Source organism: Coloeus monedula (genome assembly GCF_965178545.1).
Source record: "Coloeus monedula genome assembly, chromosome: 1".
Classification (NCBI taxonomy): domain Eukaryota; kingdom Metazoa; phylum Chordata; class Aves; order Passeriformes; family Corvidae; genus Coloeus; species Coloeus monedula.
The window spans coordinates 139742963-139767368 of NC_138781.1; the positions used below are offsets into that span (position 1 = coordinate 139742963).

Here is a 24406-nt window from a genome sequence, read left to right on the forward strand (position 1 = left end):
TGGTCTAGTGGGAGATGCCCCTGCCCATGGCAGGGGGGTGGAACTAAATGGTCTTTAACATCCCTTCCAACACAAACCACTAATTAGCCTGGGACATAGCATGTCCTGTAATGTTATAGGGCAGATGGGAACCTGTAAATTAATGTCTCATGAAAGTCTAACTCTTTCCATAACTTTGCAAACTCACATGTGTTGAGGTTTGTTTTACGATGCTCTGTGGGTTTCGTTCTGTGCCTTCCCCTTTGTTTTACCACTTCTTCTTTCTCAAAACACTCTATTTCTATACTGATTTTGGTATCATATATTCATTGTGCGCAAGAACTTACTTCATTGCATCAACCACTTCCTCCCTTGTCATTTCTCTTAATATAAAGAAGCCATTCTTTAGCAAAATCATGTGAAAGGCAGAAATCAGAAAACAGAAATTCCAGTCTTTGGTCAGACGTAGGCAGCACAAGGAAGGGCTTTGGAAAGAACTGTACAAATATTGTCTTGTAAGCCTCTGGCTGCCTTATTTCTTCTTCTTCTTCTTTTTTTTTTTTTTTTTTTTTTTGTCAGAAGGCACTTTTCTTATTAGTCACTAACAATACCCAAACACCCAAGCTGGAAAATAATACTTTACTACAAGTTTCAATCAGGTTAGCAAAGTTATAAATGCCTTCAAAGTAACTGAGGGGTAAAGATTGAAATGCCAGGCCTATTTTATAGCAACATTGCCAGATGCTTTGATAGATCCATTATAAATTCAACTTACATTATTCTAAGCTAAGATTGATATCTAGTTGCTGTTCCTTGGATACATTATTTCTTTCCTTATCTCACTGATTCTTTTCATATCATACAGTAAGAAATTTATTAGTAATGTATCAGATTTCCTGGTAAGATATGGTCCAACAAATGCTGTTATTACATTTTTTCTCTTTTTTCCATATAACCTTTTTCCTTTATCATTTTGTCAGTCTTTGCTGTTTGGGCATCTTCAGTGGAGCAATGCTGGCTTCAGCTGTCTGGAATAACATATATTATAGAAAAATGGGATTGGAATTGTTTGGTATTTCATTACAGTGTAACTGTCTGGGGCAAAACGTTTTTGTGGCACATCCTATTTGTTTTTCAATTCCCTCAGAGTCTTTTAAAGGATTCAGTTCTTACATCTGGTGTATTTTTGCTTTGGTGTAAACGCTAATAGGATATTGAGTAAAGATTTGGCTGAAAACACAAAGGAGAAAAAAAGGAATGAAAAATCAGTTATCAATGTATGAATAATTTGAGGGTCACTTTAAGATGAAAATAATCTGGAAGCCACTTCTGGGAAATGTGCCTTGTGAGTATCCCCAGCTGTACCCCCACCAAGCAGGACTGCACATGGCATCTTCAGCCTGAGAACTTTCTGTGCTCTTCCCAGCCCATTCCCATAATTGTGGCTCAGCAGAGAATACTTCCCATCTCAAATTTTCTGGAATAACCTCTTGTTCAATCTCTAGCCAGTCTAGCAGTGTCAAAGTGATACCACTTATTTTAAAAGTTTTTAATAATATACTTTTTCCAAGCAGTGGGACTTTGAAATGAATTAAAGCAAGAATAGATGAGGAGATGTGTACATAATGCTAAGGAGGGTGGGAATGCTCAGGCCAGGGACTCACATGAGTCCATAACAAGGTACATGACTGCACCAGGGGAAACTCCAGCCCAAAAGTATGTGCCCATGAATCTACTCAGCAGTTCAGTCTGTGGAGTGAAGGGCAGGAATCCCACAGGCAGCCATGAACCAACCAGCATTTATTTCCAAATAAGGTTGTTGTTATAGACTCCTTAATCCAGGATCTCACAGATGCTGTATCCTCTTTTCTGGAAGAGCTAGTTTGGCAGGTGCAGCTCCTCATTATAACTGTGAAACTGATAAAAGTGCTTCTTTAAACTTTGATTTTATGTTCCATTTGAAATGCCTATTCTCTCTGCATTTGGAGGTAGCAGCTGTAGCTGGCTCTATAATTTGTTGGATGTGGCAATTCCTATATAGAAGAGGTTATGAAACATAAACAAAGTAAAGTAACTTATAGCAGCAAAGAGAGGCACTTCCAGCTTTCATAAAAAGAAGGATGTGATAAATCTGTGCCTTGGGCAGCCACTTCATGTTATCTGTTGGACAATCAATCAGGACTCCATAGAGAGATATCAAGATCTCATTTTCCTGGGGCCAAGTCAGAAGCATTTATGTGGCCATCAATGACAATTACACAGCTGAAAACTTCCTGCTCAACTACTTTCCTGGGGACTTTTAGGAATCTTCCCCAGCTTTGCCTACTGGAATAATTCTTTATAGCAAACATCCAGTCAGTGTTTTCAAAGACTCAAACAAATACCTGTATATCATATTAAGATTAGTTTCAGCTACCAGCATTAAATACAAACTTTACCCAAGCTCAGCAGTATTTGGATTGGGTTTTTCACTGGGGCCCCTCAGAACCGAGTTTCTATAATCCTGATTCAATCCAAGAACCATTTACTCATAGCTGTTTTGTTGCTGGCTCCAGACATACTGCTCATCTGGTGGAACTCTGCTCATTGGGAGTAACAATCCACTGTCATTATTTCATTTCCTCAGATATTTAGAAAATAAAATGCAATTGTCTTATTTTAATCTAAATTTTTGCTGTAGCAGTAAAACAGAAACAATAATTAAAGCCATGACTCAAAAACAAGGGCGCAAATATTTACAAATGCTTATGTTTGTTTCTTTCCTTGCACTTTGGAAGCCAGCCAGGAGGAAGGACTATTAGGTGCTAGCTGGTCTTCCTTAGGTACGAGGAAGCAAAGCAGAATAGGGAGTGCTTTTAATGAGACATGGTATTCAGAGCTCTGAACTTGCCTTGTTTTTGCCACACACAGGTCCCACAAAAGGAAGAAATCTTCAGCATCCTAAAGAAAAACCCAAAGAAACACTCATCCAGTTTCCATGTAACAATGGCTGAAGCACAGTGTTATCCAAACTGTGCTACTCACGGTTGAAATTAACAGGCAAACTGTGCTAATCACATCTGTTGAAATGCATTGAGGAACTGCCACAACAGTAGGATCTTGAGGAGTGACATTTTTCAGACTTATGCACATACTTTATGTGCAAGCAAGTTTTGCTAGTCATTCTGCAGGGATTAAGAAGAAAATTGGGAAAAAGGTCATAAATGCACTAATTTTGAAATGATCCTCACTTCCTGAGTGCAGAAGCATCTATACTGTACTGGCAGACAGAGCAGAAATTAAAAAAACAACCATTTTTGTACTGTTGTTCAAATTTGTAAACTGTCAGTTCCTCCCATTTCGCAGTGGCCAGTAGTTGACAATGTCAGCAGGGAAATCCAGGAACCAGCCAGCCCTAGCAGCTGATATTTGCTAGAGATAATATTCCCCCAACATAGGCTTGTGCTGATCCTGTGGCCTCAGCCACTCTCAGCCAGCAGGCATCCACATTGATCCCAGAAAATGTGGTACTGACAAGAATTTGTGAGGGTGTGCTGTGAGTGGGTCACTAAAGTATTCTATGTTAAAAAACCTGCCAAAAAAATGCAGTGACACCAGCACATCTGGTTGCAGCATATGGGTTGAGAAAGGCCAGCTGAGGCTCTCTATCAAAATGCTGTATCTCTGAAGGGAGCTGTGGCCTTAGGTATCTTTCAGACTGTGGGGTTGATTTCTACATTGTCTCTATGTACTTTAGAGCATATTTGATTCTCTAGGAGAGACTAGAAATGCTGCCAGTCACTGCCACCACTTGATCCAAACTGCAGGGTATGGGTAAAGGCTGCCATACAACTCCTTGTTCTTGAAAATGTAAGGGGTGGAAATAGTTAGTCCGTCTAGATGATTGTAAACAACTTTATTTCTCATATATAGCCCAAGGAAATGCAAAAATGCCTTTCTTCAGCTTTGCCTTTACTAGGAAGACCAGGCTTTAGGAAGACCAGGCTTTAGGAACCCCAGGCCTTCAAGACAAGGGCAAGTGTGGAATAAGGAAGACTTACCCTTGGTGGAGGAGAATCAAGCTAGGGCACATTTAAGCAAATGTGCAACCATGGGAACTGATGGGAGGCATGCATGGGTGCTGAGGGTGCTGGCTGATGTCACTGCAAGGCCACTTTTGATTGTCTTTGAAATGTCATGGAGCCTGGGAGATGTTCCTGGAGAGCAGAAGAAAGCAGATGTTACTCCCATTGTCAAGGAGGGAAGGAGGAGGATCCAAGGAGCTGGTCAGCCTCATTTTGATCCCTGGGAAGGTTACAAAGCAACTAATCCTGTAAACCATTTGCAGTGACTATTCAGCATGTATTTACAAAGGGGAATTCATGGTTACCCAATGTGACAGACTGCAGTGAGATGACTAAGTGGGGCAGGGGAGAGCAGTTGATGCTGTTTACCTCGTCTTCAGAAAGGCTTTCAACACTGTCTCCCATAATATTCTCATAGACAAGCTGACAAAGTGTCATAAATGATGTAGATAAATGGACAATGACCTGCACTGGAAACTGGATGAACTACTGGGCCCATGGATGAGCAACAAAAAGTTCAGTCATACAAAGTTCACTAGTGGTGTGTCCCACGTGTTGATACCGGGGCCAAATCAGTGTAACATCTTCATTATTGACCTGGAAAGGGTGCACCCTCAGAAGCTTTGCAGATGATAATAACCTAAGAGGAGTGCCTGATACTCCAGATGGCTGTGCTGCCATTTGGATTGGCCTCAAAGGCTGGAAAAATGTAAAGAGGAATTTCAATTGTCATGGAATCAAAGAATGGTTGAGGTTGGAAGGGACCTCTGGAGGTCATCTGGTCCAGCCCCCCCCCCCCCCCCCCCACTCACACAGGGTCACCTAGACCATGTCCAAACGGTCCATAATCCCCATTCTGTGATTCTGTAAACATCTGCTATATGCTGCTATCAAGGCTGAGATGCTGGGTTCAATGGAGGCTTGGTCTGACTTAATATGCACTTACCTGCATCCCCTGAGAGAATTTTCCCTTATTTCATAATATGAACGATATGTTCTGCTAAAAGATCATTTCATCCATTCATCCTATAATAATCAGAGACTTTCTCCAGTTATAGATGGTCCACTGTATCTAATTATACCCCTACATTATGCATAATTTAGATGCTATGAACATTGTGCTATGTTCATCTTGCTGTCTGTCAGCTTTCTGAACTTGTTCAGTAGCTGCTTTTGGAAGAGCAGGGCTATGGCTGCTCTGTGGAAGGGAAATCTGGACTCAACCTGCTACTTCAGTGCTATCAGTACCTGCTGGAAAACCAGCTGTCTGGAAAATTACATGCAGGGACATTTCAACCAAGGGCAAATAGATAGCGTACATGCCAGCACTACAGTAGTAGCTGATTGGATTCTGCAAAGAGTCCAAGGACAGAACTGAGACTGGTGTGCAGCTCTGGATCTTTGAAATCAGAGTCTAAATGAGAGTCAGTCTCAAATTTAGAATTCCTTACATGTAGCAGGTAACAACTCTGCAATGGACCAAACCACCTATGACATTTCTGAGAAAAATGAATCTGAAAGATTAAACATAAACAGTAAAATCATAATTGCAAGTTAGTCCTGAAAATGGCTGAAAAAGGCAGTGTATGAAGGATGTTATTGAAAAGGTATCATAGGTGTGTAACAATCCTCTTACTCTTTTTGTTGCTGTTCCCCTTGTGAAGCTGTGTATCAGCATTTGGTTTCCTTTAAATCTATTGTCCTCTTTATCAGATGGTCCTGATGACAACTGAATTAAAGGACTGAGTGGTTCAACAGATCAATAATTGGTAGAATGTGTGTGACCCATTTTAAGTGGGGAGTATGGGTGTCCAGAATTATCTTTCTCCTCTGTACACAAAAATGCACATGCAAACTGTGTCTTCAGAAACCAACAGTAGATATAAAATAAAAGTTTAGGTGCCAAAGTTAAAGCAAAAGTTCCTCTGCATAGCAGTTCTACCCTCCTGTATATAAATTATCTTTTGTATATAATTTGTGTCTTTATTGTATATTTAAGGTGTGCCTTATTCTAAGGGCTGTATTCTGACAGACTGTCTGCAAAAGTATTTTCACAGATCTCAGTAGGAACATTTGTGGGGTGAAAAATTTTACAGCTTTAGATTTATTTGGGTACTGAATTGCTGCTAGTTTCAAAGGAAGTACCAAAATAGCTAAAATGTTCTAGACCTAAGGCATTACTCAACATAATATTAAATCTTTGAAATTTGTGCCCTGAACTCATTTGCTGATATCTATTACTCTGCCAGAAAAAAAGGTGGAAAGTGGCACTTGCAAATGATATACTATTTTGGTCTTGTGCATAAAGAAGACATGAATCTTTGTCAAAACCAGAACAATTTCAAAACTGTAGTGTGTCTGACTCATTGAGGGAGGGTATAGGAAAACAATTACTCATGTGAGATTTTGTACTACCGTCCGTCTTGGTTCCCCACCAAAGTCAAGAGACACACAGCACTGTGAAGGACCTTCAAGCGCTTTACAGGAGTGCCTGTAAGTAACACTTTAAGGTTAATATCAAGGAACTTTGGACAGTAATCATGAACTGAGCTAGCTGTTCTAAGGTAAAAGGACTTGCTTTAAGTTAACTGTTGTCACCTTACTGATTGGAGAGTCTAAAGTTTGTGAAACAATTTACTCCTAAACTCTCCCAAAAGTATGCATAGAGTTATTCTGTTTAGGCGAAGGGACTGTGTAATCTCATATGTTCCCTTCCATCTCTCACACTGGAATTTTCTGTGTTTTGCAGAGTTGTTATTGGCAATAGGCAAACTGCCATTTGGATTTCCCAAACTGTGCCTCCATTCCTTCCCATGCTTTACGGGAAGAATATGTCTGTAGGTTTGTTGCATCACAGCTTCCTAACACAGCCCACAGAGTTATGAGAAAATTTGATTTTTTGTTCTATGGCCCTTCCATAGCTGTCCATATTCTATGGCTGCCCACACTTCCTGTGTCCTTCTCCGAGTGCCCAGCTTAGTCAAATACAACCTGTGCGGGCAATTAGGAAACACAGGGAGAGGTTCATCTCCCCTGGCTTTGGATAGCTCTGTCTGAGTAACCCAGACACTTTTCACAGCGGAGCTAGAGAAAAAGTTCTCACAGGACACAATCCATCTTCTGTGAGGGTGGAATTCTAAAACAGGTCTGAAGTAACGGCTCTGGGTAACTGCCCTTTTCTCTTTATTGACATACAGACAGCTCAGGTGTGGATATCACAGAATCACAGGAGACCTGGGCTGGAAGAACCCTTTTTAAAGATCATCTAGTCCAACCTCCAGTGCTATAGACATCTCAGAAGACATTTAATCAATTTGTGGCATCCTAAAAAACTTGCAATATCTTGCAGTGTTCAGAATTATTCCAAGCTATCTATTTTCAATACAAGAAGAAAAAGAAATCTCAATCAGTTGCTATTTTTGCTTGGTTTTGCTTGTGTATAAATTGTTATATTTGCATTGCTGTGTTTAGTATTTCAAGTTTCTATGCACATATATGATTAGATATTTAGTCATCCCTCCTGTTTAATGTGCTTAGTACCATTTACCTTCCTTCCTCATGCAGTTAAAAGCAAATAATGTGAACATGAGAAATTATTATGGTGCCAATGAAGCCTTGGGGATAGCTGCAGTAAGGTTGCTGGATTTTTGATTAGGCTTTTATTTCTCTGTTGAATGCCCTGCATTGACCAAAGGAGATAAAGTGGGACTCCCTCCTGTATTTTTCTTTTACTATGCCATAGTTTAGCACTGGATTTTTTGACAGTGTACAAAAAAGAGAAGTAGTTTTCTTACATTTCAATGTAACTGATTCAGGCTAGAAAAGAAGGCTCCTGAAACTGCCAAAAAAGGAAATATTTTTTTTATATTCTTATTGTGTGCCTTCTCTTCTTTAATTCCTGTATAAAATCCCGATAGGATTTATGAGGCAAAGATCACTATGTAGCTGAAGCAAGGCAAAGATCACTGTGAAGCTGGGCATCAATGGGATGTGTTTCCCATTTATCCTAATGTTTCTCTTAATAAGACCTTGTTTTTATGTGTAAATATCCTGCACACTACTGTGGGCAAAGAGCCTGCCAAACTTCCATACTCCTCCTGAGATGAGCCCAAACAACAGTGCTGTACAGAGAAAGTTGTATCCGACTTGGTGTGAAGGTGCAAAAACTAGGTGGTACTATTCAGTCCTAACTCAGTGGCACTTGTAGTCCCCAGGCTTTGCCTGACTTAGGTCTGTATCAAAATAGAAAGTAGAATTAGAGATCTGACTCCTTTTGTCATGCTTTGCCAAGTCAGCTATGTCTCTGTTAAAAAAAACCCCTAATTATTTAGTAAATCCCATTCTTTTACTCACTATATATTTTTCAGATATACCTGCTTCTTCCATTATATTAAAAATTGGCAAGGTGTTTGCATCGGTGACTAATCCATATACTAGAAATGTAGACCTGCTGCTCACCTCTAAGCAAGGAATAGCCTGGGTAGAGAAGGTTTCAGAAACACTCTGCAAATATTTAGAGTTTCAATCTATTGCAGTTGGACTAGATGATTATTGTTGGCCCCTTCCAACTCAACTATCCTATTCTATTCCATTTTATCTGTAGCAAGCCATCATCAGCTGCAGGGTAAGCAAGGGACCAAACTGGACAGGACAGAACCAAACTGGTAGTTTGAGGTAGCCACAACTACTTGGATGATGAATATGGAGGAGTCTCCATAGAAGGCAGGGAAAAATCATACATAGCGTGAACACATACTATAAAAAAATTACATAGCTCTATCACAGGGCTCATGGCTGAGCTGGATTTTCTAGGGACTCTTGATGCTATGTACTTATCTTCTGCTTACTCAAATCTGTAGCCATATCTGAAATATCACAAGCAGGATCTTAAGAATGCTTTTAAATTTTTCTCATTTATTTTAAAATGAAACTAGAAAAATACCTTTTAAATATGTTGCATTAAATTCAGTACATCACAAGCCTTAAGAACTGTGGCCCAACCTCCTTGCCAGAGAAGCTCCTTTGGAGAATTTGTTTTTATAATCACTCCTGCCAGCACACCATATGGTAGAAGAATATCATGCTTCCAGACCTGAGTAAAAATTTCCTAGAGAGGAAAACTAAAGCATAGAGAACTTCCCCTTGGACCCAAATAAGAAATTAGTTACAGAGGCAGAATTAGAGCACAAGAGTTTCCAGCTCTCCTCTGTGGGACTGGGAGTTTCTCATCACTAGAAACTATGGTGGAAAGAAATTGGCAGTTAAGAGCAAGAAAGTCCTTTCCAAGAATAATTCTTTCCTTATGCTACATAAATAATGGTAGCAGCCCCCACCTTAGTTCATGTTACAGGACAGAAGAAAAAGTACTTTGCTTCAGACTGCAATTGAAATGAGGGTTTTGCTCGTCAGCCTCCTGTTAAAATACCTAACTGCACCTAACACTTTCAGGAAAGCTTTTGTGATTTATGTTTTTAAGAGGAATCATTCTAAAAAGCTCTCAAGGTATACTATTTCTTTAAGCTCTGAATTAGCCTCTTTAGTGGTGCCAAAAATTCATTTCTATCTCTAAGCCAGAGTATTATTCCTTTCCCAAGCATTCACGGCTGTTTAAGTGCCTGGTGATATAAGAACGTTCGGCTTCCAAACGTTTTTTTTAAGATTTAGAGCTTTTTTCCTTTGAGTGATTCTCCTGTACTCGATGCTGACCATCTATGTCTGTTGCTGATGCATTATGAGGGGAAAACTGAGATGTCAGACAAGCAACATAAAAGCACACTGTGAGCCTGACTCTTACCCTGGAAAAGTCTGAGCTTAGAGATGGGCTCTGGAAGGGGTGGAAATGCTCCCTTTGCAACCTTCAGTGACCATGGAGAGACACCTGAGCATTCATGCCACAGGCTCCAAAATTCACTGTGTCCCTATAATGCCTTTCCTGCCTTAAAGCTCTGGATTCATGCAGGTTAGGGACAAACCTACCATGTATGTTCTGAGTACTGCAGGATGTCATGTAACAGCATTGAATCTGCCCAGAAAAGGAGACTTCTTGATTATTTTCAAGTTCTGTCCATATTTTGCAAGTCTCCAGCCTCCCAGTTCAGAAGTACTTTTGTTAAATCTAAGGATGCAGTCATGCCAAAATCCCAGTCACATATTGCAACCATTTACTGAATGCTTATAAGCATTAACACAAATTCACCATACCCATACATGAAAACACTCAAAACCATGCAAAAACTGTACCCGAAAACAGCTGTGAAATTGGTGCTGCTAAAGAAACTCAAAATGCATTCTCACATGGATGTGAGTGTGAAGCTAGATAAATGCTAGTCTTTTTGCATTTTATTTTGTTAATGCTTCTTAAATCAAGAACAAAATGCCCGATGTATTCTCTGTGCAGAGCAATTTTTCTTAGATATACAAAGAAGTTGTGGTGGCACATACCATCTAACAATCTGATCACAGAAGTACAGGATTTGATGACAAGGTTTGCTGGCTGTTAGGTCTGGTTCTGCTTGATTTCAGGATAATAAACATCTCCTTTTTGACTTTGGTTCCTAAAAACCTATTTTAGTAGAAAGAGGACAATGCAGACCATCCACATAAGCAGAAGGGCAGCTCTGCTCATGGCAGAGCTAGAGCCAGGTGGCTCATGTACTGACTCTCCTCCCCATTGCACTTGCTGCACCTTCCCAAACATGGCGACTTCTACTTACTTCTGGGGCATTGATCAACTAATTTTGCACCTGTGAAGGAGCTGTTAATTGCTCTTACACGCCATTTACAGCTGAATTCACTTATGCCCTGGAGGGAAGCAATTATCTCAGCCTTCCCAGGCCCTGTGATAGTGCCAAGAATTAAGCCCACCCTGAGAGCCTACTGCCCACTGTTTGCCTGTGCTGAAGTGGTTAAACACAGAAAACACTTAGCATTTTTCAGGATAGTCCTCAGCACTGTAAAGGAGCAGGCCCAAGTAAGGCCAAGGAAAAGCAGCACATCAGCCCAAGAAAGTCCCAGCTGGGGATGGATGCTTGCTCCCATCATGCTCAGCTCCTGTTGCATGCAAAGGAGATAATGACACAACTAATAACTAATTATAATGAGAAAAAGGGGAAAATGGTGCAGTGAATGCTAGCAGGATTCATAAAGTCTGATGCTAATAAAATACAGTATGTGTACAAAATTATAGTTTAGTTCCTGGCTACCTGCTGTGTTCAAGCTAAGCAAAAGACAAAGTAATATCTTCAGGATGTATTTTATAAAGACAACTATTCCCTATTTAAGATAAACTTACCACTGTTTATTTTATTTAATTAGTATCACATTTGTTCTAGTATGTTAAAAGGCTAATATGCATATAAATTGACCTTGCATCTTTGGACAAATTGCACTATAAATATTATATTGTAAAAGAAGAAGGGAAGAAATGAGCACTGAACTATCTCCCATCAAACTGAAAGGAATCACAGAAATACTCTGTAATTTACATAATGGGCATGCTGGTAGGCAGGAGAGATGGTGACAAGCACAGGCTATTAAGGTTAAAAGGGTTAAACACAAACTTGTAGAATGGTAAGGTTGGAAGGGACCACAGTGAGTCATCTGGTCCAACCTCCCTGCCCAAGCAGGATCATCCCAGAGCACATGGGACAGAAGTGCATCCAGATGGTTCCAGAGTATCTCCAGTGAGGAAGATTCCACAGCTTCTCTGGCAGCCTGTTCCAGTGCCCAGTCACCCTCACAGTTATGAGAGACTGGAATGATTGATGTTTCGAGACATTTTGGGATGCATGTGTGTGGGGGAAGGGGCAGGTCGAGCCTTGCCCTGGTGAGGCAGTGCCCTGCCCTACACCCCCTGCCCCTAGAGCCTCTATCCCAGCCTGGCAGTGGCTGCCAATCACTGGCACACTGGAGGCAGTGTTCCACACCCCACCCCTGGAGCCCTTTACCCAGCTCCTAGGTGGCCAAATAACTGGAAGTCCCACCTGCAGCAAGGGCCCAGGAATACTAAGGAGTGTTGAAAGCAGAACATGAGGCAAGCACATCTTGACTCTACCTCCTCTTGGAATTTCTATCAGCTGAACACACTGGAACCCAGGACTGGTAGTTATGTGTGTCCTTTTCTATGTATTTTCTGTCTTTCTCTCTTTCTGTTTCTAATTCTTCCTTCTTAGAAATTTTGAGTAACTTAACATGGAACAGGCTTAGAGTTTGCTAAGTTAATGCTTTGAGAAGGGTTTTATGTTGATTGAATGCTGCACTAAATCTTTTGCCAAAGTTCTCTGATTTTCTAAAGTTGACGGTAAAGTATTTTAGTTGTTTTGACCTCTTGAGAATATCTTGTCTGTATTTGTCCTGTGTGTCTTGCTCAGAGTACATGAACAACTGTAAGCCCTTTTAAGATCCATGTTGAGCAAGGTTTTTGGGCACCTTACAACAGTAAAGAAGTTTTTCCTCAAGCTCAGGTGGAACTTCCTGTGCATCAGTTTCTGCCCATTGGCTCTTCTCCTGTTGCTGACACCACTGAGAAGAGCCTGGTTTCCTCCTCTTGGCACCTTCTCTTTAGATATTTGTATACATTTATGAGATTCCCCTCTCAGTCATCTCTTTCAAAGCTGAACAGCTCAACTCCCTCAGCCTGTCCTAAGAGAGATGTTCCAGTTCCCTCATCATCTTCATAGCCCTTCACTGAGCCTGTTTCAGGAGCTCCATGTCTCTCTTGCACTGAGGAGCCCAGAACTGGATGCAGAACTCCAGATGTGTCTCGTCAGGGCTGAGCAGAGGTACAGGATCACCTCCCTCAACCTGCTGGCAGTGCTCTTCCTAATGCACCCCAAGATTCTGTTGGCCTTCTTGGGCACGAGGGCACTGCTGGCTCATGGACAGCTTGTCATATATGGACCAATTTGTAGGTGTGCTATTCCAGGAGAGACCCAAAGAAGGAATGGTGCCTCTGAGGCACACTTTCTTTGCTCTGTACTAACCTACTGCCAGCTGAAGAAGCTGTGCTTCACTCCCCATCCCTAGGGAGTGTGCACATGCTGCTTTAGCAGCTCCTTCCTCCCTGGAAGCTGCTCTGGCTGCTCCCCACAGATCGAGCCATGCTCCTCTTCATGGGGGTACCAATATGAAGTTTCCATGCTCCTCTCTTTCCCTTCTTGGTGCCTACAAGGCAATGCTAGTGTCTGCGGGGAGCAGTGGGTGCTACAGGAGGCTGGTGTCTCTCTTATACATACACACACACACCCACACCCACACACCCACATGTACATATGAACCACTATCTCTACACAGCTAATGGGAAATCAAAGTGTGCAAAACATAAAAGGACAAAAGATAGAAATCCTCTTAGTCACGTCTTCAATATTTATATCTGTGACATTGAGGACAAATATTTTGGTCTCATGTGGCAGTTCAGCCCCACATGAGTCAGACCTGCAGTGTGAAAAAGTATTGGACAGCCAGTTAAAAACACATCATTGTCAGTAGTGTGACCCTGTAAATAACAGTGTTTTTCTTTTCATTTCTTTTTAGTTTGAGCCATTTCAGTGGCAGCAACAATCAGAAGAAAATGCCAACTTGCATCTCAATAGCTCGGAATGCATGGGAAATTTTTATATCTGAAAGGAAGCCTGGCTGGAAGTATCAGATACAGCTTTTTGCAGTTTGCTCTGCAGTTGGCTTCCTCTCCAGCTTTCTTTTTTTCCTTAGCATGCACTTTTCCTTGGCACATCATTCTTTGGGGCCCTTACTGATTTCTGGATTCATCTGGATTTTGCTTTCTATCATGCTCTTCTGTTTCAAGCACCTGCGCTGTTTTAGTGTTCTGTTCCTCCTTTCTTGTGGACTGAAAAATGGCAGGGATGCTCTTATAACTGCTGGCACTGGTGTTGTGGTGGCCAGCAACATACAAAATATTTTTCACAATCTAAAAGTTCTGGCAGACAGTATAACCTGTCATTTAAAGCATGAGCAATTTGCCTTGATAAAATATTATGTTGAGGCAATAAAATGGATTTATGAGGCAGCCAAGCTTCCTGCTGAACTATCTAAAGATATAGTGGTCCTAAAGCACGAATTCACACCATCTTATTCAATTTCAGATGGTGCATTAAAACAAGAGCTAAACGAGACAGAGCAAGAAATCCAGAGAATGGCTAACCAGCTATCTTTTATGTTGACTATACTGCCCTATATAGGTCAGAAAGTATTGCCTATAGTTGGGGTTTTTCTAGTTTCCTTTGGAACTGGCCTCTTTATCAAAAAATTTGTGGGTTCTCATAGCACCAAATTTAAGAATACTTATATCACAAAACAGTTCATTGCATTTGATGAGCACCAAAAGCAACAGCAAAGACCCTGTCTTCTGCCACTTAACAGAAAAGAGAGAAAAGATTATGTGACAATCCCATCTTTCTTCTTCACAAGAAAGGACAGGAAAAAAATGCTGTGTTCTTTTCTCCCTGTAATTATTCATCTTTGCATCTGGCTTCTGTTTGCTGCAGTAGACTCTTTGTTTTATTTGTTAATTATTTCTGTGAACAAATATCTCCAAGAAGTACCAGATCTAGACATTCAACTCAGTCTCTTTCAGAATGTAAGTACTTATCAGTACCATATATTTCTTAGTTTAGCATTGAAAATTTTCCCTTCATCTTCAGCATATTCTTTCCTGGAATATCATTCATTTCAAAAAGGGCCATTGCCTCTACAGATATGTATGTTGGATGGAACCAGACTAAAGGCTAAATCATACTTGACCAGTTCTTTCCAGAGCATTGTAATATTTCTAGAGAATGGTAAATTTTAGAAGAAGGACTTTCATTCTTCCATATATATATATATATATGAAGGAAACTGGAAGCGTAAATTTGACAACTCGCAAAACAGATATTTGTTAAGCACTACTTTTATAGTCAAAAGTCACTGTGACACTAATGTAAGAGATGCCTACCTTTCTTTAACTGAGTAGCGTGAGGAGCTCATCCGTTGTATGCAATGGGTGTGTACACACGAAATAGTAACTTGTCACCAAAAGCTCCTGGTTCCTCTAGCAGGAGCAGCAGCAGCAGCATAGAGAACAATTAACTAGGTTGGAAGATAAGTCTGGAGGCCATCAAGACCAACCTCATGCTCAAAGCAAGGTTGGATGAACAACTGGCTAGAGCATGCTGCTAGTAACACCAATGTTGTGGGTTTGAGGCTGTGGGCAATTCACTTAACAGTTGGACTTGATGGTCCTTGTGGGTCCCTTCCAATTCAGAATATTCTGTGATTCTGTGGCAAACTTCAGAGACAGATCAGATTGCTCAGGATCTTGTCCGAATACACTTAAAGGTGGAGATTTCACCTTTACTGCAAAGTAAAGCTGCCCAATTTGATAGCTCAAGAATTATTCATACCAACTAAATCAAGCAAGGACAGCAGGAGGCCAGCATGGGTGAGCAAGGAGCTCCTGAAAAAAGCATAGACTAGGTGAAAGAAGGGACAGCAGTCCCAGGAGGAATGCAGATACGCTGATTGTATAAGGATGGGGACAGGAAAGCCAAAGCCCACCTGGAGCTGAATCAGGTAAGGCAGGTGATAGGCAGCACAAAGGGCTTCTACAGGTCCATAAGCAGCAAACAAAAGACATGGGGAAATGTAGGTCCACTGTGAAAAGCAGGAGGGGTCCTGGTGGCAACAAAGGACACAGAAAGCCCAGGGTACTGAATGGCATCTTCAGCTGTGCCTTTCCTAGGAAGACCATCCCTTAGGAATCGCAGGCCTTCAAGACAAGGGCAAGTGTGGAGTAAGGAAGACTTACCCTTGGTGGAGGAGAATTAAGCTAGGGCACATTTAAGCAAATGTGCAACCATGGGAACTGATGGGAGGCATGCATGGGTGCTGAAGGTGCTGGCTGATGTCACTGCAAGGCCACTTTTGATTGTCTTTGAAATGTCATGGAGCCTGGGAGATGTTCCTGGAGAGCAGAAGAAAGCAGATGTTACTCCCATCTTCAGGGAGGGGAAGGAGGACAATCCAGGGACCTACAGTCTGGTCATTCTCACCTTTATCCCTGGGAAGATGACAGAGGATATAATAATGGAAGTCATTTTTGTACATGTGAAGGCCAGGAAATCTATTAGGAGTATTAAGCATGGATTTATAAAGGCTAAATCATACTTGACCAATCTAAGAGTTTTCTGTGATACAAACACTGGGTTGCTGGATGAAGGGAGAACAGTGGATGCTGACTGTGCTTTTATTAAGGTTTCCAATGCTGGAACGCTGGAATACAGCATCTTCATCGACAATCTGATAAAGTGTGGGCTACATAAATGGAGAATGATGTGAACAGAAAATTGACTGAACTCTTGGACTCAAAAAGTTCTGACTTGTGGTACAAACCAATTTCTGATGTCCCCCAGGAGTAGACACTGGAACCTATATTATTTAACCTCTTCATTAATGACCTGCAAAGACAAACAGATTGTAGCCACACAAGCCTGCAGACAATATAGAACTTGGAAGAGGTCTGAAATACCAATGGATTGTGCTATCAGTCAGAAGGTCTTGAAACGGCTAGAAAACTGGCCCGAGAGGAACCTCACAATGTTCAGCAAAGGAACGTGCCATGTCTTGCAGTCCTTGAAGAGAAACAACTCCATGCACGTTACATGTTGGGAGCTGACTGGGAGGTGGCTTTTTTTTGCACAAAAAGGCCTTGAGAGCTGGACACCAAGTTGACCACAAGCCTGCAATGTGCCCTTACGGCAAAGAAAGTGCTAATCTGGGCTGCATTAAGCAGAGCATTGCCAGTAAGCTGTAGGATGTGATCCTTCCTCTCTGCTTAGCACTGCTGAGACCCAGTAGAAGGGCATATACTGGAGTGAGGAGCCAAGGAAAGGGTCAGGAAGATGATTAAGGGACTTGAAGCACTGTCATGTGAGAAGAGGCTGGGGCTGTTCAGGCTGAAGGAGAGATGATTCAGGGGGATTTTACAAGTGCGTGTAAATAAGTGATGAGGAGTGGGTGTAACAAAAGGAGCCAGACAGAGGAGAAATTTCTTCAGTGAAAGGGTTGTCAAGAATTGGAAGGGACTGCCCAGGGAAGTAATGGAGTAACCATCCCTAGAAGTATTCAAGAAACAACTCAATGGTTTAGTTGTTATAGTGTTATTTGGTCAACGACTGGACTCCATGATGGAGTTAGGTCTTTTGCAACCTTAATGGTTCTATGATTCTGTGACTTCTCAGTGGTGCACAGTGCAGGGAGAAGAGACAATTAGGACAAACTGAAGGAAATACATTTTTGTTTAATCTTCAGGTGATCAAACAATAGAAAAAGTTTCTGAGACAGGTTGTGGGGTCTCCATCCCTGGAGATACTAAGAACCCAACTGATCATGACCCTAATCAACCTGTTGTAGTAGCCTCACATTTGCTGCGTACTGTTGTGTTTGGTTTTGCCTGTTTTTCTATCCTTTGTACCTTGAGGGCAGCCTCTTACCACCTGCCTTGGGCATGACCCAAGTCAGGGCAAAGGAGCTTAGTCCCACTACCTATGGACAGAAGTCCTGAGCCTGACCATGCCTGGCTGATTCATGGTTCCTGCACTACGAATTTTCTCTATGTGCATTGTTCACTCACATGGAAAGCTGGTTGACTCCTTCAAAACAGAAAACTATGCCATCATCAGATTGTTTCTAGTTCCCCAAGGAAAGCTAATTACATTAAAATGTAAAATTTAATCTCAACAGATTTGTTATATCAAGCCTCAGGGCTGCTGATCTCAGGGAGTCTGGAAGCCGGGTGAGCAGGACAGACTCAGAGACTTGAGATGTTTATTAATTAGCATGAACAATAAAGTTCTTCATGCACTAGTACCCCTGTTTCATATTGAGTTCCTAATTAAGATTTTCCTTGCCTATAGATCAGTTCAGTTTAGGGATAAAATATCCTGAGATAGTTTGGAACAGGATAATGTCAAGGAAAGGCTTACAGGCTGAAAATGGGTAGCATGCTTTGGAAACTTGATTTCTCCAACGAACACCTAACATAAGTGCCTGGCCTCTGTAAGGTGATTAGAAAATCCACAAGGAAGAGTTTGTTATTCCTCTGACATGATCAGAAAAGAGACTGGGTTATTCAGTGTCTCTACAGTGTTCCTACACATAGAACAGAAAAGTTGCCTGCCAGTATGGTCCCAGCAGCATGTCTAATTTACTGCTCTCATTAAACGTTTCGGTCCACAAGCAGTGAAAGACATCAGCTAAGCAAAGGCACCTACAAGAGGAGGACAGGCAGCCTTGTCTGTGTGACAACCTTTGGTCAGAGCATTGCCTGGGCCGGTGCCTGGATGCAGAGAGGGGATGGGGCTTTGTGTCATGTGGGCATGGCTGGATTGCTGTTCTATACCACCCACAACATCACTGCAGGTGTGGTTTCAGGGTGAAGAAAGGGTGAGCACCCCTGGATGTGCAACTTTTTTGCTTCCCTCTCTCCTTCAGGAAGGTTGTCAGGATCACTCCTGCCCCTGCCTACCCTGTCCTTTGCTGCCCACCGCCTTCCTGTTCGTCTGAGACTTGACTCAGGCATATGGTGCTGAAAAACAGTGCTGGTGTGGGAGGCAGCTGCAGTGAACAGAGTGGCAGAGGCAAGCCTGAGCCCAGACAAGTCTGAGCTGAGCCAAAAGGAGCCAAGGGAAGCTGGGTGGAGCAGTCAATAGTGGCAGGGCCGGTACTGGAAGCAACTGCACAGAGCTGAATCCAGCGTCCAAAGCGGTGGCATGGTGTGACACAGACAGTCTTGCTTTCAGGAGTTTGTCTGTTATTGTTTTCTGCTAGCTCGGGCGTGGGGACAGGGAGAGTGCTGTGGTGAGTGCCTGTCACCTTGTCTGGGGAATGCCATGTGGTGGCAGGCATGGGAAGAGCCACCATCTGGAGGCCACACAGATGTCACCTATGGGGAGCATCCACCATCTTGTCTTTGTCCCAGGGCACCATGGAACTAAACTGAGGTGGTGAATACCTTTCATGGGTAAACCACCTTCTCTTTTTATATACTTTTGTTATTAATATTGCTGCTGTTACTGTGCATCTCTTATTCCATTGCTTGTTGCTTTCAGTAACTTATCTCAACCCATAGTCTCTGCCTTTGTTCCTCTCTTACCAGAAGGGGAGAGGCTTATTTGGAGTTTGACTTCTGGCTGGTGTTAAACCACTATGGTGTGGAAGCACTGCTGATCATGTGCTGAGACAAAACCAAAGGGACAGACACCCTGATCTTCAGTTTTACTCTCAACGAAGGACCCTCCAACAGGGCATCTGAGCAGAGTCATAGGAGTGGAAAAATATTAAACCATTTTAACCAGATTAGCCAAATATTTCCCCAACAGAGCCACTGAGAAGGTAAGTTCTTAATGGTCCAAAATGCTGGACATTGTCCCAAGAGAAGTCGTGAAAATACAGTCCAAAACATTTATAAATAGCCAATAAATTTATTGTTTTGAGCATACCATATATAGACACTGGATGGTCTAGATGATTTAGGGTCCTTTGTAAATCTGAATGTCCAGTGGGAGAAATATTAAGAAAGGAGGGAGTCAGTATTATAACCAATGCCTTTTTTTCACCTTTTCTTGTGCAGAAGAATGAGAAAAGCTATATCATTTCTATGAAAGAGCATATTGCAAAGACTGATTCTTTCAAGATCCCTTTGTTTAAGCATAACTGCATCCCTCATCCAGAGCTCTCTCTCTCCACGACATGGATCCAGCTTGGAGTTATCATCTTCTTCTTAATCATTTTTGGGTTATTCTCTGGCCTCCTGACCCAACTTAAAATACTCGTGTCAGCTTCCTTTTATCCTGACACTGAGATAAAACGGATACATTATTTGCATGCAAAATTACTCAAAAAAAGAGGAAAGCTACAAGAGAAAACTGGGGAGAACATGTTTGCAAGAACGGTAAGCCATTAGCTCTGGGGAAAAAAACCCAAATCTTCTCACTGGGTGGTAGCCAGATCCAGGAAATACTTAAACACTTGTTAACTTCAATTATGTGCTAATAGGCTTTCCCCTATGCTCAGGAGCCAGAGACAAATTACTTAATGGTAAGATTAGAACATCTAATTGTTTTGTTCTGTACTTCAACACACATGCCTCAGACATGATATTGGTATGCTCAAATGACTATGTGCTGGCAAGAAAATACTTCCCCGATTCAGAGTCCTGCATAGAAGAAACTTTGTTTTCATGAACATATGAAAAGCACTTAGAGTATTCCTGCAATCTAGACAGCAAGTGCTAGGCAGTAAGAGCAGCCTTAAATGTTGAGAAAGATGTTCCAATATTGCTTAGCAAAATGGAAGGTGGTACATTTCTGTTTTAAAACACAGTGTGACTGTAAATACCATTAGGAAACAGAACTTTTTGCTTGCTAAAACATTTATCCTGTACATATATATATACATATACATACACACACACAAATGGAAATAACTAACACACATGTATATATCTAAGGCAAATCCAGACAGATAGCAGCAGACATACAGTTTGTTTAAGTTTGGGTTTTTTACAGCCTTCAATGATTGTACAGGCTATTAGTGTCTGGGTGAGCTTAACTCAGTAATACTACCATATAGATCATATTTCTGTCTTTTCAGGTCAACTTTTGGTTTCCAATACTCAAGGCAAGAGAGGCAGTGAGGAAGAAAGAAAGGAGTGTAGCAGAATGACAGCATGATGTGAAAAAGACCAAGTGAATCTTTGGATATGACTGAGATGCTTTAGTTCCACCTGTGTTTCATGCCATCTTTCCTATGGAATGTCAATTCTAAAATGTAAAAATTTCAAACTCAAAGGGTGAGCAGCAGTATTTTGGAAAAGATGCCATTGTGGATAGTGTGCAGTTCACCACAGATTGCCCTGGACTGAATTAATACTTGTTTTTCAACTTGGGGTCTGCATTATCTGAGAAACTTGAGAAAATCATGGATGATCTGTTCTTCTGTTTAAAAGCAATAAAACAGTTTGGAGCTTTTAGGACTACAGAACAAACCTTTTTGGGTTCAGCTAACAGAGGATGTAATGGCAGCAGCAGGTTTGTCTTCTTCATGTTTGCCAGACACTGAAGATAGAAGACACAGCAGAGGCTGTCCCTTGCCTTCTGGGATGCAGTTTAGATATTTCTAGACATTTTTATCTATTTCTTAAGCCTCAAGCCCTTCAGCCTGGATCTTTGTCATCCCTAGCTCCTAGTCTCTTACCTAGTCTCCCACCCAGAATTCCTTACTTGGTCTTAGTCTCCCACTTCCATGTATCTATAGAATGTACCACTAGCAGATTGTACCATGCCTTTGATAATCATGAGAGAGGTCATGTTAACAGGTAGAAGTGAGAATGCTCACGAGAGCTAGGAGAGGAATCAGGTGCTGTGGGTGCCAACAGGGTGTCTTTAAAGGGTGGGGCATATACATAGAGGTGAACAATGTTTCAAATCTTGCAGACTGAGGAACCTTACAGAAGAGACAAAAATGGGCTTTGCATATGTTGCATATGTTGCATAAGCACAACTGCCCTCAATGAAATAAAATTGAGCCAATACTGAAGCGCTTCACCCATTCAGCCAACATTGGTGATGTGACATTCATATGATACAAGAACAAATGCAAAATGCCTAAAGACATAGGAATGACTGATGTAGCTTTAGAGATTTAATGTAGAGCTAAAAAATGTGCCCAACAGGCAGTATATTTCTGATTTTCAGCCACAGCCAACTTCCTTTTTTAGGCTGGATAATAGGAAATTCTGCTCTCTTCCTCTATAATAAATGCATGGTTTCAGGACAGCCATTGATCAATGTCTCTGTTATCTGAATGAATTAAGACTTAAAACTCTACGATAGCAAGTGTCAGAAGTTATTTTCTGCCTAAACCACTGAAAAACACAAAGACTTCTTTTCTTTGGGCCTTCCAAAGTCTCACTTCTCCATGGATGCAGGTGGTTCAGGTTCCTGGTGTGACAACAATTTGTCTCTGGAAAATGGTGCTGGATTAAAGCCGTGCATGATTGAGGGTTGTGCTGAATGTCTCTGAGAGGCCTGACTGTGTCCTTTTTGCTGAAGTGGGACACCCCTGAATAGTAGCAGAACATCAGCTTGTATTTTAGGTGCTACTGTCAAGCACCAGTAGCAAGAAGCATTCTGGTGAGAGAGAAGCAATTAGAAGGTTGCTGTAAATTTTGACTCATAGAACAGAATAGCTATCCAGGTACTATTGATAAGAAGATACACTCTTGTTACCATTGCACATGAAAGGGGAAGAGCTACATGTCATTAAGAGCTGAACATTTTTTGGCAGCGTTCTGACTAATTGCTGGCAGGAGTTGTATGTGCTCCTTTCAATCCCAAAGGACAAGCTGGTGACAAGCCCAAATATGGGGGCAAGTCTGGTTGACAAAACACCACCACCTGCTTCACTTGTCATCAGGAGGAAAACTGTGGAGTTTCTTGCCATTCCTGTTTGATGGTATTGCCACTCAGAATACCTTTTCTCTCTGTTGTTCTGCAAGGAGCAAGTGAAAGCTTTGGAGCCCATGGGAATGGTTCATCAAAAGGACTCAGATGTGGGTCAGTCGTTGGGAGAGATGCCTAAATCTGTTAGGACTTTGAGTTTTGGAGTAGAGTCTCAGGCCAATGCCATACCTGCACTTCAGGAAATTCAGCCAATGCTGAATGTGGACGCTCCCACTGCTATCTGTCAGGACAATTAAGTATTGCTTAGTTTGCCCTTCAAACTGGTAAAAGACAATCCTTCTTGGGTAAATAATTGTAATTCCGTACATGTTCAGTTCTGGTAAATATTTTACCTAGATGCTTGACCACACTACTAGTGACAGAAGACATGGAAAAGCCTGAGGTATTTCTTTATCTTGGTCTTTACAGGTAAGACTGATCTTTAGCCATACCAGACCACTCAGACCTGAAGGAAAGGCTGGAGCAAGGAAGACTTACCCCTAATGGTTAGAGAGCACTCAAACACACAGGAGCACTCAAACACCTCAAGACATGATGGGAGGAATCCATGGGTATAGAGGGTACTGGTTGATGTCACTGAGAGGCATCTCAGTTTTTTTGTAGAAGGTCATGGTGATCAGGAGGGATTACTGAGGACTGGAAGAAAGCACGTGTCACTCCCATTTTCAAGCAGTGAAAAAAGGAAAATCTGAGAAACTACAGATTTGTCAGACTCATCTCAATCTGTGGGAAGGTGATTGAACAATTTCCCCTCGTAGCTGCTTCCAAACATAAAGGCCAGAAAGTTGACTGGTATATCACTGAAACACAAGAAAAAACTTTCTTACTGTGAGTGTGGTCAAACACTGGAATGGGATGTCCAGAGCAGTTATGGAATCTCCATCCTTGGAGATACTCAAAACCCACTAGACATGGCTCTGAGCAGCTCAGAGCAGCAGGGCTAGAGGAGATATCTCTAGAGCTGCCTGACAGCCTCAGCCATTCTGTGATTATTGACGTTAACACAGCACATTGCAGGAAAAAATACTAGATATGCACAGCAAAAGCAGGTTTTAATTTGTGAATATGCTGTGCCAGCATCAAGGGTGCCACCTGACAAATATTGTTACCATTACACTCATACAAGAGTCACATACTTGAGTGGACTAACATACACTTTGTTTCTGTGACCATACACATACATACCTGTATGCTGAAGATGAGCTGAACAGCAGGCAAAGGAGATAAATTTGCTCTCCCCCATCTCGCTAAACCTGGTCTATCAGGGGAAATGGAACATTCTGAACCTACTTTTTTTATTTTTTCTAAATCTTTTCTGAATCAAGTCCACCTTCTATACCTCAGCCTTGAGTTTTATCTCAGTGGTAGGACAGTTCTTACCCTGACCCTGACTAAACATATTCCTTCAGCTCTTCAGTGTCTTTCTTTAGCTGTACAGGTCTGTTGCTCCCCTGAAATTGCACAGCAACATACTTCTCATTTTCTCCAGACCTTATTTTCTTTTTATTTTCTCCCATTTGTTTCTGTCCTGTGAGTAGGGGAAGTCTGGGGGTTTGTTTATCTTCAGCTGTCTCCTCTGCAAGTTGTTCAGCTATTTCCTTGGCCTCTCTGTTTACCATAACCCTCAACCGCAGGATTCAGTTGTTCTCTTTTCTTAAAAAAAATGTGTACAAGTTCCAATAAAAAAACAGCATTCCACCCACAATTATTTCTGTTCCTCTTCTTGCCTACCCTCTCCTCAGATTTCCTACATTTTATTTTGGCTCTTCCGTCATTCATAATCTTCTTTCCTCTTTTCTCTTCATCTCCAACATCATTCTTTCTCATACATAAAAGTATACAATA

The 24406-nt window shown here is 41.6% G+C and overlaps 1 protein-coding gene across 1 annotated transcript; it reads left to right on the forward strand.

The window, feature by feature from the left end:
- Positions 1-13611: 13611 nt before the first annotated feature.
- DCSTAMP (dendrocyte expressed seven transmembrane protein) lies at positions 13612-20887 on the forward strand (the record flags this gene model as incomplete). Its single annotated transcript, XM_082295111.1, has 3 exons — positions 13612-14637; positions 19669-19989; positions 20691-20887. 3 exons carry the CDS (start codon positions 13612-13614, stop codon positions 20760-20762), a joined length of 1419 nt encoding a protein of 472 aa, XP_082151237.1. The 3' UTR covers positions 20763-20887.
- Positions 20888-24406: the final 3519 nt, after the last annotated feature.